Source organism: Tachysurus fulvidraco, chromosome 9 (genome assembly GCF_022655615.1).
Source record: "Tachysurus fulvidraco isolate hzauxx_2018 chromosome 9, HZAU_PFXX_2.0, whole genome shotgun sequence".
Classification (NCBI taxonomy): domain Eukaryota; kingdom Metazoa; phylum Chordata; class Actinopteri; order Siluriformes; family Bagridae; genus Tachysurus; species Tachysurus fulvidraco.
The window spans coordinates 13,425,522-13,444,457 of NC_062526.1; the positions used below are offsets into that span (position 1 = coordinate 13,425,522).

The 18,936-nt window shown below is 37.3% G+C and overlaps 1 protein-coding gene across 10 annotated transcripts in view; it reads right to left on the reverse strand.

The window, feature by feature from the left end:
- Positions 1-18,374, reverse strand: part of atxn2 (ataxin 2) — a 41,930-nt gene extending 23,556 nt beyond the window's left edge. For 4 of the 10 annotated variants that reach the window (XM_027145631.2, XM_027145630.2, XM_027145629.2 and 1 more), the window contains exons 1-6: positions 17,680-18,373; positions 7,270-7,303; positions 7,113-7,172; positions 6,934-7,005; positions 1,314-1,464; positions 288-302 (exon numbers count right to left, since the gene is read on the reverse strand). In XM_027145631.2, coding sequence (XP_027001432.1) covers positions 288-302; positions 1,314-1,464; positions 6,934-7,005; positions 7,113-7,172; positions 7,270-7,303; positions 17,680-17,795 — 448 coding nt within the window. In that variant the 5' untranslated portion in view covers positions 17,796-18,373. Of the gene's footprint in view, positions 1-287; positions 303-1,313; positions 1,465-6,933; positions 7,006-7,112; positions 7,173-7,269; positions 7,304-17,679 lie in introns of all 10 variants that reach the window. The other 6 variants (XM_027145626.2, XM_027145625.2, XM_027145634.2 and 3 more) reach the window with 4 other exon arrangements.
- Between the last annotated feature and the right edge of the window lie 562 nt (positions 18,375-18,936).

The window sequence follows — 18,936 nt, forward strand, 5'->3', positions numbered from 1 at the left end:
CCAGGTTTGTTTAAGAATGTGGTCTAGTATTTTACTCAGTTCTGTTTCATGTTAAAATTTAATTTGTTAGGTTTAAAATCCTGTATTTTAATGTAAATTCAGTCATTCTTGTAATATAACTTAAAAAGAAAATTTGTAAGAAGAAAGAAAGAAAGATAACTAGCACTAGCACAGATCAGATTTTTATGCAAATCCATCAGTGACTATAGCACATAATTCTTTTATCTTTTAGTCATGGTCATCTATAACACAAACACATGGCATGTAAGATAAATAAGCCAGATTACCTTGCTCTGATGAGACTACGCCCATTGAAAGAGGAGACAGACAGAATAAAGACTGGGTCAGTTGGACAAAATTGAGCAGATTTTAAAGCAATGAAAAATATTTTTAAAAATAAATAAATAAATCATTCAAAAAAGTACCAGACAGAAAGGTAAAAATGGTTCTGAATGTAGTTCTGTGTAAAGCAGAAGAATCCTTCAAGCTGCCCAAAATATTAGAAGACATTTACATAAAATATTACTCACCTTGCACTAAAAGACTAACTGCTTCTTTTGTGCGTGAATAAGAGTTAGTATAGTAATGTTTAAGAAATGTTTGTGGTATACAGAAACCTTAAAGAACAATGGGAATGTATTTAATTGAAAGTTACACAAAGACCCAACAGTTAAGACAGCATGATTTCTGTACATTTTTTTAAATCTATTTTTCCCTTCATTACTGTTTTCATCCAATTATTTTAAGTAACAAATGGCATTTTGACTAAAACATAAGGGTCTCATATTGTCTCAGGGTTTTTTATTTTTGCCTCTGACTTGATCATTGGAGACAAATTTATATCCAATGTTGAATCTGCTATAAAAATAAAAGTGAATTGATTTTTTAAGCAGTACTGTCCAAGTGTTAAAATAATGAAGAAAATCCAGTTTCTCTATATATTTTTCCTGTGTAGTTGTTATGCAGTTGTTATATGCCAAATCCTTACTAATACCAACCTATGATAATATTATAGAAAAATAATAATATACTGGCACAGTGCTGCATTCCTGCAACATTTCTCCAGTAGGAAAAAATAACTTTTACATGAGCGTGTAGAGAATTCACAAGGTGGACCCAGGCCATGTTAATGCACAGCGTCATGGCAGCCTGTCCATCATACGTATTCCATCACATTATGCTGCTCATCCCTACTCTTCCACACAACAGAAAAACATTTCCTTTACCATGACTCAACACTCCTCGACATACTGAGGACAAGACTAATGACAGAGGCATCACAGCAAGTTTCAGTATACATCATTGTGTTTCACCTTTTTTGGCATAGCTCAGGTCCACGTCTTTAAAATGCACAATCACAACATCTGAGGCCTTGAAGATGATGCTCTCGACTATGTCCTCGCGACGAGGGCTTGCGTTCAGCTCTGCACTGTTCCTGTGGGCTGCATCCAGGACCAGCTCGCACTACATTTGCGCACACACAAACACGCAGAAACATACAAATATATATACACAGTTGTACTCTAGAGTTTGCATACCCTGAAAGAAATTGTTATACATTTATATTGAAAATATGACAGATAATGAAAAATATTTTTCTTCTTATCTAAGGATAGTGGTCATGTGAAGTCATTAATTATCACATAATCGTTTAACTCTTTTTTTAAAACCTAATGGTGACTGAACTCACCTAAAGTACCCTGATCAAAAGTTTACGTATCCTTGAATGGGAGCCTCATTATAAACACACAGGTTGAGACACAGAGGTTTAAATGGCTGTGAAAGGAAAGTTTCCACACCTGTGACTCATTATAACTATAACTAGTGGCTGTGTGTAAATAGTCAGTGAGTTTCTCAGCTCATGAGATGATGCACTGACTTGGCTGGATACTGCACCATGGGGAACACAAAAGAACTGACAATGGGCCTGTGTTATAATGTAGTTGAACATTATAACGCAGGAAAAGGATATTAAAATCTCAACACTTGAAGATGCCAGTCATTGTTATTCAAACTCTGATAAAGTGGTCAATGGTCAGGTAAACCAAGAAATATTTCACCCACTACTGCCAGAAGAATTGTACGGGATGCAAAGAGAAAAACCACAAACAACTTCAAGAGAAATACAAACTGCTCTAGAAAAAGTGCTGTTGTTTCAAGGACAATAAGGAGGTACTTGAACACAAACGACCTGCATGATTGAGTTGCCAGGAGAAAGCAGCTATTGAGCCCATGCCATAAAAGACTCGCCTTCAGTACAGCAAGCTTCACAGCCTCTGGAGCCGAGTCATTTCGAGTGATGAGACCAAAACTGAACTTTATAGTCACAAAAAATGCTATGTTTGGAGAGAAGTCAACGAGACCTACGGTGAAAATTTCATCACCACCACTGTAAAGCATGGTGGTGGATCTCTAATGTTTTGGGGCTGTGTGAGCTCCAGGGGAGCAGGGAAGTTAGTAATTATTGATGGCAAGATGAATGCAGCATATCAGAAAATACTGGCAGATGATTTGCATTCTACAGCATGAAAGCTGCGTATGGGATGTTCTTGAATGTTCCAAAAAGACAATGAAAAACACAAGGCAAAGTTGAATCTTCAATGGCTACATTGAAGGTTTGGCTGGTTTGGCCTCAATATCAATAACCAATTTGTGGAGCTCTCAAATAGGAAGTTTGCTCAATAAAATGAAAGAAAATACAGGAACTGGAGGCATTTTGTCAAGAAGAATGGGCAGCTATACCACCTGAGAGCATTTAAGGACCTTATGCACAATTATTACAAAAGACTTCATGACATCATTTATGCTAATGGGGGCAACACATGATATTAAGAACTAAAAGCTATGTAAACTTTTGAACAGGGATTATTTCCTTTTTGTTGTTATGTATTGTTTGATGATTGTACCAGTATTTTATGCCTTACAAATTAACTTCTATAAGAGTCCTATAATTCTTAATATTTGTTTTGCCTTCTAAATCAATTTCTTTAAAAAAAAAAAAAAAAAAAAAGGTACACATATACATCATCATATAAGACCGGGGGAAACATTCCACGTATTTGCGTTTCGTGTGGGTGTATCATAAGCAGGCTGCTTCAAAAAGTCAAAAGAAGAAAAAGGAGCAAGAGACAAAAAAAAAAAAAGTGAAACAAAAGGATTGGCAATTTATTGCAAACGCCATTTAAACTCAAACAGGCTGATCAAACATTTAAGACCATGGCCCAAAATACCCACAATAGAACTAAAAGTGTAAAAAAAATAAAAATAAAAATAAAAAAAAGGACTCAGTAGTGAGTAGCTCTTGTTGTTGATCACTTTAAACACTTGTTTAGGCATGCTTCATGTAACTGTTTCCAGAAGGCTGGTGGGAACATTGCTCCATGTGCAGAAGATGGCTTAATGAAGGGCATCTACAGTCTGGTACTGAAGTCCTGTTTTGTAAACTTCTCTTGCCATTCATCCTCAAACATTCGATGTTAGGGGAACATGCAGGATGGTCCAGAAGTGCAACGTTAGTCCTGGAAGAAGTCCTTTGTCAGGTGGGCGTTGTAAATTGAAACGTTGTCCTGTTGAAAGACTGCTGCTGCAACATGTCCACATAGCCAGCCGTCGTTTGACGCCCCTGCACAACCTGAAACTCCATTTTCCCATTGAAAGAAAAAGCACCATAGAACCTTAATTTGGGTCGAGGATCAGCCCGTGTCTTCATGAACAGCCTGTCAGATTCTTTGAAATTATTTTGGTGAAATTATTTTGGGTCTATCATTTGAATGGTTTGACCCATAACACTCAGGATCTTTTATGAAATTTAAAATTACTGTCTAACTGCATCCAACCTCGTCAGCAACGGCTCCTTTTGAGAGCCCTTGCTTGTGCAGCTCAACAAACCTGCCACATTCAAAAAAAAGTGTGACTTTCTGGACAATGACATTGAAGCCATATTTTTGCATAGATTTTTACTTTTAAAGGCTATGGTCTTAAACTTTAGATCAGCTGATGACCAGTCTATTTGAGTTTAAATGCAATTTTATTTTTTTGTCTCTTGCTCTTGTTTCTTCTTTTGCCATTTTGAAGTAGTACTTACAACCTGGATACGATCCACCAGTGCGAAGTGTGAGTTCTTATAATATTTTCCCTGGCTTTAAGATTTTGTTCAGGAGTGTATATATTAGGGCTGGGCGATATGGCCTAAAATAAAAATCCCTGATTTTTTCACAAAAAATTCGATTTACGATTTAAGTCGATTTTTCCTGTATATTTATATACATACACCTGAGACAGATTCCAAGGGACCGTCTGCAAAATGCAAAACCCGAAAAGCAAATACTATAAAAACAGTCAATAACTTCACTGTAATACACTGTACTGTCACCAGCTCACACACCACTGATGTCCTGATAGTTATACTACAACACTTATTTGAGGGAAATGACTTTTTGTATAATTTTTATGATTTTTCATATAAAAATAAAAACAGTACAGTGTATTACAGTGAAGTTATTGACTGTTTTTAATGTATTCGCTTTTCGGGTTTTGCATTTTGCAGACGGTCCCTTGGAATCTGTCTCTTAGGTGTTCGCACATAGAGACTTATGTATTTTGTCCAATGTGGATGAAAGCTGATTTTGAGGAAAATTGGGTTGTACCTGCCTCTCTACTCTACTACTATAAAAAAAAGAGGTGTTATTTGTGTAATAAGAGCGTTTAGCTCAGGAGTTATTGACTCGGGAAACTCGAATCTGTGAATATGCGGCCAACTTTACTTAAGTCGCAATACACAACATAGAGTATAATGTTTGTTGATGTGTAGAACAGGAATTCTCTGCATCCATGATCGCTTTCCAATGGCACCCTTTTTTATCATACTGGATACAGTTTGTAAATGTTTCTAAGACGGTAGGTTGTTTTTTGGCGGTGTGTTTGTGCTGCCGCGGTCTTTTTCATTTGCACGGCATAACATCTCTCCCACTCACCGACATGCCTCTGTTTAAGGTGCTGCAGTAAATTAGTCGTACTGCTACCTTTGCTAGCAACAGACTTTAAACACACTTTGCAGCGGGGTGTTTGTTCTGCGTCTGACGCCGCAAAATCAAACCAATTCCATGACAGATGACAATGTGCCTTTCTTGGGAACGAGTTCTTCCCTGCTCGCTACCATGTTGTTTGTGTATCTCTATGGCAAACGCACGGGGGGAGGGCTGAGCCCATTCGGAACTACAGTAGCCCAGAGGGGAGCGTCAGCGGATGTTAAAGAGAAAAACGATTTTCATTCAAACAAATCAATGTAAACTACACATATTCGAGTTAATCGATAAAATCGATTTATTGCCCAGCCCTATATATATATATTATGCACACACACACACATACACTAGGGGTGGCACGATTCACAAAACCCACAGTGCGGTTCGTATCACGGTTTTAGGTTCTGTACGGTTCTTGTTATTTTTTCTTTTAATCTTCAACACTCCAGAAATTTCCTTCAGCATTTGATACATAGATAATTAGCTTAATTACCCATAATTTAGGATACAGTATTAACATTTTTGTAATGTAATCATGCACTAACTGAATTTGACTTGACTTTAAGCACATTAGTGGGATCATCTCTGAGTAAAAGCTAGGTGAGATTTTGATACAGCAAGAAAAAAGACATTGATGATGACATGCTTTTCGTTTATTTGGCAAAAAAAAAGGAGATTGTGTATTAATATCTCTACAGGAACTTGTGCCTTTTTAGCACACAAAGACTGAAATTAACTTGCACTTATGTAAACTGCCAGTGTTGCTCTTACAAAAAAAAGAAAGAAAAAGAGAGGAACTCTTACAAGCTCTGTCTTTTAAACAAGTCAAAATATTTTAAACATAAATATATAATATAATGTAATAACATAATATAATGAGGCTATAACAGTAGCAAAGGCCATAATCATAAAGTCAAACATAAGTTTAACCATCTTAACACAACGGTCATATTAGAAGTGTTGCCATTAACATATTGAATGCATTTTGCACAATGCTTGCACACAATCGCAGTTCTACCTACTGTTTTATTTTCGTTGTCATCGTAAGTAACATGAAATCCAAAATGTTCCCACACACGACGGGAACGACGCGGGCGCATCCTCCATTATCTCCTCCACTTGCCATTTCTGTAGCACTCCTTACTCAACTTTTACTGTCTATATGTATGTTCGCACGAAACTGTCTGAGGCGAAACTGAGCACGGGGCTACATTGCGCATGCGTCAAACTGTATGACGCACACACGAACGTTTATCGCGGTTAATGGGGACCGGAACCCCTCACGATAGGGCCAGTCCTACTTCGCGGATTTTCACCCAAGTTTGACCTTTTCACCGATGGTCATGATCTCCCTCTTGGGCTCACTAGAGGAATCTTTCGCAAGGGCTTGGCGCTTAAGAGGCATTGTAAGGGCTTAATGAAAAGTTAATTTCGAACACAATACCCGAGACACAGTTGACAGAGTGAACGAGAGTGGCGAGATACAACAAGGGAAGAAGCTGGGAGAGGATGCGATGATGCGCAGCCAATCAGCTCAGATCTCGCCCCGGGAACCAATCATGTGCCTTGTCACGGGCATGAGTGCCCGTGGTTATGTACAAAGCCTCTGAGAGTGTTTCTCTCTTTGTCCGACATCCTCTGAAACCGTTTTAATTTTTATTTTTCGATGAATATTTTTGAAAAATCAGCGATGCACTGAGGCCACGAAACTTGAACCGCGAAGTGGCGAGGGATTACTGTGTGTGTATGTATATATATTTATATATATTTAATTTATTTACTTTCTCCACTTCCTGACTCTATCAACCAATCAGAATAAGAAAAAATAGCAGTAGTAGAAGGAGGACATTCATATAGAAACATTTTGGTATTTCAAAGCTGCATATACAGATTTTGCACTTATCTGTACCTCTGGGCCATACGTTTTGAAGACACCCTCGTAGACTGTGCCATTTTTCACGTTAAGTTCACACTTAGCTCCCTGCACAATAAGTAAAAAGATAACACGTTCTTAAATTCTTGTATGTCTTTTGTACATGAAGAAATTAAGATTATTAATCTACAATTAATCTCTCTCTTTAAACGTACCACCACTGAAGTTAAGACGTGAACCATCCTCATGTTTGCATAAACGCCACTGAAGGCCACCTAAAACAGAAGAAAGTGATTAGTGCTGCAGAGAAAGGTACCAATAAATACAGGTGTTGAATTTAGTCTAACTCTGGAAAATAATACTTGGACTTACTGGTGTGGAATGTGCTTTGGCGTTGTTGCGTCCCCTGCACAAAAGGGGTACAAACAGTGATTTTATCAATAGGTTTTAATCTAATAATAAAATCAATACATTTGTATGACATTATAGTGCACATTACATTTCTTAATAGGTCATAAATGCAATGTATTTCACATACATGACAAGAATACAATGGTAAAAGCTCTTGGACCACTGTCCATGTGGCAAATATTCAGGCTAGTCAGATATTTTGCTTCAGATATTTGGCACACTACTATTCAGGAAAGTGTTAATTATTTAGAATTAATTTGCTATTTTAATTAGTTTTAACACAAAGCCATGAAAATATTCTTGAAAACACAAATGGTATCAACATGCAAGTGAAGTGACCTCTTTCTTTTATGGACTCGGTAGTGAAAGATAAAACTTTTCTGCTGCATATAAAAACCCCACTAAACACTGGAGACAGCACAGCAGCTTAAACATAGATCCAGAGCACACAGAGTTACCAGCTAACCAGCTAATGTTAGCAACTTAGCCAAAAACACAGAAGACTGATGTGATGCATAGCACAATAACTGTTCTACCACAAGTAGGCTATAATTTAGCATAATAAATATTTTTTTCCTATAGAGGGTAAAATTACTAGACCTTATGTCCGGTAAGGTACAAAATATTGAACAATACAAGCACAAAACAGCAGAAAAGCACATTGAGCTTTTATCATACCCTACATGGTCAAAGATTTATGGACACCTTACCATCATATTCTAGATTTAGTTCCACTCTGGTGTTATTCTAAGTTCCATTCTCCTAAGAAGGTTTTCCACTCGATATTAGAGCATGGCTGTGGGGATCTGCTCATTAAGAGAGGTCAGGGGTTCTTCCACTCTATCCTTAACACATGTCTTCATTTGTTCCAATGCTGGAATATTTTCCTTCTTTCCTTTAAAGCCATGCCAGCTTCTAAGACTATGTTCATGGTGAGAGCCGGGTTTAGTTATTCAAAGAGAAAACTAAATAAGATGCTTAAGATTCAGTTTTCTTTAAAAGACTTGAAGATTTGGATTTACATGGTTCCAGTGATTAGGCGATCCTTAAAAATATTCTTGTTTGCCGTAACCCGACCGACCCTGTCAATTTAGGACCAACGCAATTTAGGCCACGTTCACACTGCAAGTCTTAATGCTCAATTCGGATATTTTGCTCAGATCTGATTTTTTTGTTTGGCTGTTCACATTACCTTTTAAAATGTGACCTATATCAAATACCAGTGTGAACTGTTTGCGGTTTCGAACTGACCCGCATGCGCAAAACGAACAATAACAATGACGTCACACGCAGCACGCCATTGCGCTAAAAAGTTGGCAAGGTTATGGAGGAAGTAATGTGATGTATTCAATGCAAACATTATGAGCTGGTTTTTTATAACACTCTGGCTTTATATAACACTCTTAACACACACACACACGTTACCAGTCACGTTTGTCACGTTTTCGCCGGCGCAAAAAAAAAAGGGTTTTTGAACGTGACAGGTAACGTGTGTGTTAAGCAAAAAAAGTCTTCGCCGGCGCATAATTGTGATGAATGTCGATGTAGATTGACGTAAAAGTCGCATCAAATCCGCCTTGGCTGTTCACACTGCGGCCACATTGGAAAAAAAATCAGATTTGGGTCTGATTCAGGACCACATATGGAAGTGGCCTAGATCTGATTTGAAAAAAATCAGATCTGGGCCAGATTTGAGTGTTCACACTTTTTGGGCCACTTTTACCTGCAGTGTGAACAGGGCCTTATTCATTTATTTATTTATTTATTTATTTGCTTTAAGTCCGACCGACTTTCCGGTTGTAAATTTGCGTTAAGACAGACTTTTTTTTACTCTTCAAACAACTAATACAAAAGCAATAAAATAATATTAATTATATTTTAGTAAGTATTGTAAATATATAAATTGCCTAGGCCTACATACAAATGAAGGCTACGTTCTTTCTTTTAAATAAAAACCTGTGACGTCATCTATGTTTACACTATTGGTTAACAGATGTCACACTATGGCCTGTGTGTTCAGTTCATCTCATACTCTCATTCACTGTCAGAGTCAACGGTTCGTGCTTGGTAATGATGGCTGCGGCTGCAGTAAACAAAATGTTTGCGGTCACCATTTAAAGTCATAGAGGTTCGGGCACCATAATACATCTAAAAAATTTGTTAAAATACCGCTTTAACTTGGCACAAAGATGTGGAAAAACCGTGCCCAGCATCAAAATGAGGTTTGCAATGTTGTGTGCACGGGTTGAAGACCCAGTCAGTAAAGTCATTGACTGTTACTGCAAACCAAAATATAAAAGGATGGCCCTATTCAAAGGGAATATAAGTTTTGTCCCAACATCAAGATTTACTTTATGTAATTTGCCTAGGTACTGATCCAATTTCGGTTTGAGGTTGCTCAGTTCCACTGAAGAGAAATTAAAATGTTACATCATACAAATAATTGTATTATAATATAGTTGATACAGTTGTTTGTGCTACATACAAAAGACACTTTGGTGTTAAACAGCATTAAAATTAACATTTGGTTGCATATACCTTGATTGCAATAAAATCTGCAAATCACGGACACCACATTCTTGGTTTCTTCTTTTACCGTGCTGTTCCTGAGTTCCACGGTAGGCTCTTCCATTTGTTTTGGGGGGGGGTTCTCCCTTCACTCTCCCTATGATCTGGTGACTGACTTGTCCAGTCCACTTTTTCCCCTAATGTTTTCCCTTTGTTGAGTTGGCATGTGTTTTGAATGATCATGATAAAGTTCCTCCAAATTAATTTGGATGTATTTCTCTATAAATTGGCTGAGGGAATGTTCCTGTAAATGTCTGAATTAATTCTATTGCTACCACCATGAGGTACATCAGTGAAGATTAATGAATATGTTTCAGAAGCAGTCATGTAAGCTCAAGCCATAACCGCACCACCACCATGTTTCACTGACGGGCTTCTGTATATTGGCTCAAGAGCAGAACTTGTGTCTCCACATTTTGGGATAAACTTGTTTCCAGAACACTCATAAATCCTGATGGCCTCGACTTTTCAAGTCTTGTTTCAATGATAGCTTGTGATACCTTCACTCCAACCCTGTGGATGTTGTCAGTGACATCACTGACTGTTGTCTTTGGGTTTTTACTCAGAGCTTTTATAATGTTTCTGTCATCTGCTGCTGCTTTTCTCTTTGACCAACCATTTCAGTGTCTGTTACTTTTTTAGGAAAAGGTGGTTTGTTTCTTTTTTAGGACATTCCAATTGGCTAAGCCCAATGTTTGTACAGTGCTTTTTCTCTTTATCCCTACTACAAAATGGCTTGCTTTTCTCCCATAGACAGCTCTCTGAAAGTTGATTTATCCTTTTTTTTTAAAATGCTAATGTCTCCAGTCTACAGCAAAACTAACTGAATTGGCCTTGCTGGAGTGAACTGTATGGGACAGACAATTAAAAAAATAGACAGAAGGACAGAAATAATATATAATAAGGTCACTCTGACACCCTGGACAAAGCCCAGAGAAGTAGCACATCTTATGACATGACCGAACACACCTCGCAGCCACAACCCATCAGTGTTCATCTGAAGGCTAGTTGATGTGAGACAATGTGGTGTGTTTTTATTTGTAAACCACTTTCATTTGTAAAAAAAAATTCTTACTTGCACGCCACACACCGTATACTGTCCTGTGTACAATATTGTAGTCTCCTGTCTTTCTGTATGTACAAGTTTAAACACTTGGACATTGTGAAATTGTGTCTATTTTCTTAGTTCTGTGTTGTTTTATGTAGCTCTGTCTGTTATGCAGTACCACGATCCTGGAGGAATGTTGTTTCATTTAACTGTGTACTGTATCAGCTAAATATGGCTGAACTGATAATAAAACCTTCTTGACTTTATTAGCATTTTGGGGGTTATAGGTCAGCCTGGTATTTAAAGTAATGAGGTCAAATCCCAGCTGCCACTGAGGACCTGTGTGGTGGTCATTTAGCCCTGAACTACTTCGATGTAGACAAATGAGGTAAATGTTCGTCCTGTGTAAATGACAGGAGAAGCTGGCAATACGTAAATACTTTCATATAGCAATCAGTCAGATACTTGAATGAGCTGTGGTCAAGCCAATCTCTATCAGTCATATCTGCATAAAGCTAAGCTCACATTCAGGTCTATTTCATTGATGACATTACACAGAACATCAGCTAATTAAATAAATGATAAACTGTCTTAATAAATATAAGATTTCTCTCACATCTTAGGGTGGTATAAAAACAATACAACAACCAATTCCCATTAGCACTAAACAGATCACATGCATAAACTGGTGCATTTGCTGTCTAGGAATTTGCAGTTCACTGAACCAGTAAAATGAAATTTTTAATTTTTAAGCCAGCTCACAGAAAATAATCAAGCTGTTAATTTCTTTCTTTCCCTAACAGGAATCAGGAGTCTTCAAGTTTCAGTCTGCTCACCTGTGTTTGTGCTGTAATAAAAAAATAAAAGTGTATAAAAAAAAATAATAAAAATCCTTCTGAAGTAAGGGAGCGAACATGTCGAAGGACTTGACCAATTTCCACAGCAGCCAGTAATCACTCTACCCTCTGCACTCAAAAGTGGCTTAGAAAACAGGCTAAATATGGAGATACTGTATGAACAGTCACACACTCGTGTTCAAACACTACACTGCTTACTGAGGGGAGAAACACGCTCCTTATTTACTTGCTAGTGGTATGGCACTTTAATAAATGCACACTTCTAAACCCTCTGGACACAACGCCAGCTCGCATTACAAGGAGAAAGTTATTTAGTCAAATCAATAAATGTGATTGTATTGTGTGCTATAATAATACATGTTTCTCCACTACTGCAGGAGAAACAGAATTTTACATATCAGACCTCTGAATAAAATGCAAATTTCAGAAAGATTTTAATCAACATCTCACTGATCAAGGTGAAAAAAGCCTTACATGATGAACTAACATCACACGCACTGCAGTATTCACATCTAAGGACAACTCACACGTTATCAGAACATTACATTGGTTTAAAATTCCTCATTAAATGGCTTTGAGAGCGGTGTCTGATGCTGTAGAATGACAGATTTCCTTTTGAAACCGAAAGTCACATCAGCAACAGGTGTTGCAGATACACCCAACCTGACACAACCTTTAGCAAACCAGCTAATCATGAAGGAAGTAACCACTTTAACAGTTTCTTTTTTTGTGGAGTATTTGTGGAGTTTGCAATTCCACCTGTCCACTGATTTTAGAGTTATGACATGCATTTGAGCTGTGGTAATGGAGAACTGTGAGGGCATCACAGGGAGGATCTGGGCAGCAAATGAGAGAATATTACCGACTCTCTCTGAGGGAGAAGCTGTATACAATGTATACAGACAGAAAGATGACTTCCATCATTGACTCAGTCATTCAGCATTGGAACTGTTTTAACTCATTCGTTCTAAAAAGTCCACATACATCAAATGAATAAACAGAAATTTCCCTCAACCAGTGGATGACTAAGAAGGGAAACATCATACAGTTGGAAAGTTCACTGTTAAAATGGCACTGAAGATCCATGCTTGTGTGGCAAGAAAATTCAACTTTATTTACATATTTATTTAATTGGATTGATAGACTTGATGGATAATTCTGTCAAGTGCGTGTTAGTTTTCTTCGAAAATGATGAACTTATAATTAATATAAGAATACAGCTTAAAATCATGGGGAATTTTATTTTCATATTTAATGAAATACACTAAAAATACAAAAACTCTGTCACTTCTCACTTATGTACTGTAACACTGACAATACTTAAATCTCACCGGGGTTTCTCAGAAAACTTTACGTGTTTTAATGCATCACATATTAGATGAGGTGCACACATTCATTTGGAGCATTTTATATATATATATATATATATATATATATATATATATATATATATATATATATATATATATATATATATATATATAAGCACATACATAGGGTAAGTGTGGCGTGGGCGTGGCGGCCTGGGCTATATATATACACTAGTTGACAAACATCATGAGTATAACAATGAAAGCAGCCGTATTCATTCCACAAAAAAAAAAAACACACACACAAACAGGGTAAGCATGGCATGTGTGGGATGGCTGGGGATGGGTATGGATTTTGGGACCATGGATCTCGCAGCACCTCACCTTGATAGCCATGTAATATGACGCCGGCTGGGGTCTATACTATGCCATGGCCATGACGGTTATCAGCGACAGCTTTATAATACCTTATCATTAATAGCTGTATCAATATTACCATTATTATTATTATTATTATTATTATTATTATTATTATTATTGCTATTATAACTACTACTATTATAATTACTATTAATGGCTGTATCAGCATTATTATTGCTATTACTACTACCATTTCTATTTGTCCTCTTCCTGATCCTTTAACCTCACCTTCATTCCGGATGAAATGAGTATATTAGTAAATAAGTTTATCATTACTACTACTGCTAATAATATTATTACTATTTCTTATTCATTTTTAATCTTAATCTTATTACTATTATTATTACTATTATTATTATTATTACTGTTGATATTGTCACCTTCCTCTTACCCCATTTTACATTTACATTTTTCCCCCCGGTTAAATTTATTTTATGTATTTTTTTGTCTTGTGTGATACTATTACTATCTTCATCATTATTATTGTCATTATAATTATTATTATTATTTAAATTAATATATTTTCCTCTTTGATTTATATATATATAAAAAAAAAAATTCTGTTGTACTTCCCTACATGCTGCTCCTTCATTCATATATATCCACTCCCACACCCAGTTACACTTACAGATACACACATTTTGTTTTGTTGGTCTTTGTATTTTGCATCTAATTTCTCTTCTGTAAATATTGTAATTGCCTGCTTGCATAATAAAAAAAAAAAGAAAAGAAAATATGAATCCAAGGAAAAAAAAGAAAAAGAAAAAAAAAGAGAAAACTTTACATGAGGTATCAAATAAAACTGTACTGAAAAAACAGCTTTCTGAACAGTAAACAAATCAACCCTGTTTTGAGGAATTAATGTGTGGCAAAATGAATAAGCATACTCACACACCTGTTGTAAAAAATCTTAGTAGAAATAATTAAAGTATTATTCCTTACAATACTATAACCAATGTAAAGTATTAAGCCTTGCAAAATATTACAATTGCTGTCATAAGACATATGTAGGCGATGTTGTAGGCCAAAGATGTTTATTGCAATCATAAACTTAGTAAAAGTAACCAGATTCGGGCCTAGTCGGTCTGAGCACATTTGTAATAACAAATACAAACTTGTTATGTAGAATGGACCATGGTTCCCAGACCTTAGCTCATAAATTGTTATGGAGAATGAAGACCATGGTTCCCAGACCTTAGCTCATAACGATAACTTATGTAGAATGAAAAAGACATTGGTTCACAGACCTAGGTCCTGAGAACTAAGGGGAGTAAAATCCATAAATGGGCATATGGGGAAAAGGTAATGGGAAATAAGGGGAAATTAGGTCAGTGTATTTAGAAAACATAGGAGGTGATTCCGGTAAATAAGGTGATATGGCACCTGGGACTCCAAGAAATACTGGGAACCAAAGAGGAGGCTCCTAGGAGCGCCAGGGTATATATTGAGAAGATATCTGGGGCTCGGGGGTGAAGGTGTGGGTGCGCGTGGGTTATTACACACCCAGTGTTGTAATGTAACAAAGTAAAAATACTTCGTTACTGTGCTTTAGAAATTTCACGTATCTGTACTTTACTTCACTATTTAAATTTATGTCAACTTTCAATTTTACTCCACTACATTTCCTAGATAAAATGTATACTTTTAACACTCCGTTATATTTCCAATAAGCATCTTCATTACTCGTTACTACAAAATAAAATCAGAAGAAATGTGTGCGACTGCAATAAGGGAGGTTTGGCGAATCACTGCTCCTAGATTGCATTACGCACGTATGCACGCTCTACGGAGAAGCACAGGCACGTGCAGCGTGCACGCGCATTCAGAGCTGGAGGCATTTATCTATAACGGCATTATTACCAGAGTTGATAGCACAAACAAAATATTAATGCAATATCAATACTAAATAAAAATAACATTTATTTATTTGATCTTTGTCTTGTGAATATTTGTTTATTAATGATGACTGCATTCATTGGACACACTGTAGAGAATGCACACATACATGAACTGATTTGATTCAAGACTGGCCTCATTACATCATGCATACAATTTTGGTGTCCACTTTTGCCATTTAATAATACCATAACGTTTGGCTTACTATGTAGTCATATAATATATATAATATAAAACACCGCTCCTGCTCTTATGCCTACCAAAAATCACTGAAATTTTACTTTTTACTTCAAATACTTAAGTACAGTATATATATCAGATACTTTAAAACTTTTACTTGAGTAATATTCTAAAAGGTGACTTTCACTTCTACCAAAGTCTTTTTCTAGTAAGATACTTGTACTTTTATTCAAGTATTGCTTTCTAGTACTTTATACAACACTGTATAAGATATTGTTGTACAGATTGTGTGTGTGTGTGTGTGTGTGTGTGTGTGTGTGTGTGTGTGTGTGTGTGTGTGTGTGTGTGTGTGTGTTGGAAGAAGCTCCTTCTCATTCTCTCCTTGTTTCCCTCCAAGAAGCACTTCCCTAACCACAAGAGAGAGAAGAATCCATTGTTTGGATGGCTGAGGTCCTTCACTATCTTCCTGGCCTTGGTCCAGCAGTGCTTGCAGTAGATCAGCTGATCACACCACCCTCTGAGGAGCTCTCATCTGTCCCTTTCCACTCATAGGACACTTTAAAATGCTTTGATTCTTCTGATTAAGGCTCATGTAAAATAGCCACTGTTTCAATAGTTCACCTTCTGGCTCTTTCTTTAGTTATGTCATAGCCAGTCTAGAGTACCGGCCTCCACTTTTCACATAACTGCAATCATACCTAACATTTTTGTCACATCATACCAAAGCTGCTTTGAGACTATGCAAATTGATAAAAATGCTACACAAATAAACTGAATTGTTCTTCCAGGCTCTCACATGTGTATTGGTGTGTATAAGGCCAAAACCTCACAGAAAAACACTGGAATATCCATTCTGAACAGAATGACATTCAAGTGCAAAGAACACAATACCAAAAAACATACTCAGACCAAATGTAATATTTGACGTAGGTCCTTTTCATAATGTCGCACTGCTAATCGCGCTAAAGGTTAACTCGCCTGACTTTGGCCGTTTCATCTTGTGACAATATGACCGGACGCCGAAAACCGAAACGCCTACTACAATGAGAATTGGCGTGTTATTTCTCCTACCTGTATTACGAAAAACCACGCCTCTTGTCATAGAAGTGGCTCATTCGATCGTTCGTCCACGCCAGCAGTAAAATCTACTATCCAATCACAACACAAAGGGCGGGTCATGACTAGCCAATCGAGGGGCAGAATATGACAGGGGCTGCACAGGGGGATGGACCTGTCTGGTACGGGCAGTAAAGTAATAACCCGAAGATGCAAATGACATTCATGCGCATCACAAATATACCTTTTTTTTTCATTCAAATCACCTGCAAAGACGAAATCACCTCAGAAAAATCGGGCACAGATTGCTTAGAAAATTATTAAAAGTGATTATCATAATTTAACTGGACAATGTTATGGGAGCTACTGGCTAGCATCTAGTTTCCAGGTCCAAAAAGCTAGCGTTTGCCACACCGTCTGCACTAAAATGACCAGGTTGTTAAAGAAGCTGTTTATCATTTAAACGCACGTGCGTCTGCGGAGCGAGAACAATTTACTAACCTGCTAGTTTAAGCGTGTTAAAGGTCAGTGCTATAGTGTGGACAAACAGCTTTGGATGCCCTTTACAAATCATTAAACAATCCATTTGCAGCTGACAAACTTGCCGCAAAGTAAAATAAAAATGTAAATGTAGGACAAATCGGCCTCCAGGCTTTGACTCTACAGAGAAATTCTCAGATTTCATCAAGACAAATCACCCAGCAGAGGACAATATAATCGGGATCACAGACTTGTTTTCAACGTTTTATTTTGCAAACATTCAACTCCAATGTTTTTTTACTCTGACACCGATTCCAGTTATTTTTTTCCCACAAGACCAAAAGGTAACAGAATAGCCAAACCCCAGCCCCCTCTCCCTGCACGGCCTAAGCTAACCAGCTTGATAGCAGCTACTGTGTTGCCGCAGACATCAAATAACCTCGCATTTTAACATTACAGTGTATTTGTGTCAGACATCTGACAGTGATCCTACCTACATTTTTATCTTGTGACTAATAAAGCAAGCACATGCAGCTCGTAGTTATGGTAAACTCACCTGGGTAAACCGTGTCGTCCTACAGCAGCTCCTGCGCATCCCCCTGCTCCTGAGGCCGCTGCGGCCCCGCTACTGCTGCCCGGTTTGCGATTACCGCCTGTCTGCTTCATTGACATGATTATCCCATAAACGAGTCTTTAAGCAGACTATTCAAACGGTTTAGAAAATATCTCCAACGGCAAAGCTATAGAGGACAAAATGCTTTAAAAGTCAAACTGAGAGTAAAGCTCGCTGATGTTAGCCTGTTAGCCCCGTTGCTGATAGGGCTGATTAATCCAACCTGGACTGTGGGCAGCTAGCTTCTTTTCTCCTGTCGTCTCCTTAAAATCAAATTCTTATTCTCACTGAAAGAGATCTAGATTATCCATATACTAGATTAGCACGACAAATGATTGTAATAATATTATCAGCTCCCGGAGATGCCTGCCTGTGAAAGACATAGACCTAAACACTGAAAAAAACACGAAAAACTAGCGGAAGGATATATACACAAATCAGGCGTACATTTTTTTGTTTATCAGTCGTGTTTCGCTTAAAACATTAACAAATATAAATGTAAATTTTCACATAGTCGCTCATGCAGCATAAAAAACCCGATATCAAGACACCTGTGACATTTAATTGTTGGATTTTTTAAAAGTTTTTCTAAATGCGACTACAGTGCAGCGCACTATTTACAGGAAGTGAACAAGATCACGTCGGAAGCGGAGCGGCGGTGCTACGGCATGATTCGCGTGAGCCGGTCAGGATTGGCTCCTCGTTGTGCTTTAAGAGTTCCACATCCCTTTAAAGGAGACGCGCTTTATTATGTAGTTCCCTTTGCCTTTTAAAATACTTATGATATTTACAATCCCCTGCGATACTGCTGTAACGGGACTGTATACACTATATGATATATAGTTCGTGGACACCTGACTGACACACTCATATGTGCTTGTTGAACATTCCAGATTTAAAACCTTCTTGCTGTTGTAATAACCTCCAATCTTCTCAGGAGGCTTTTCGCTGTATTTTAAAGCATGGCTTTGGGGGTTTGTATATTGAGACAGAAAAGCAGGGGCATTGCAATGCTGGAACAGGTTTGGTTTTCTTAGAACCAGGGCAGGGAAATAGGAATGTATAGCAGATGCATTCTTCTCTTATCTTTCTCCTCATCAAGGCTTTTGAAAGGCAGATTTTTGCACACTCATTCATATTTAGGGAATTAACAGAATAAATTTTCAAGATTATTATTATTAGATATAGTTCACAATCTGT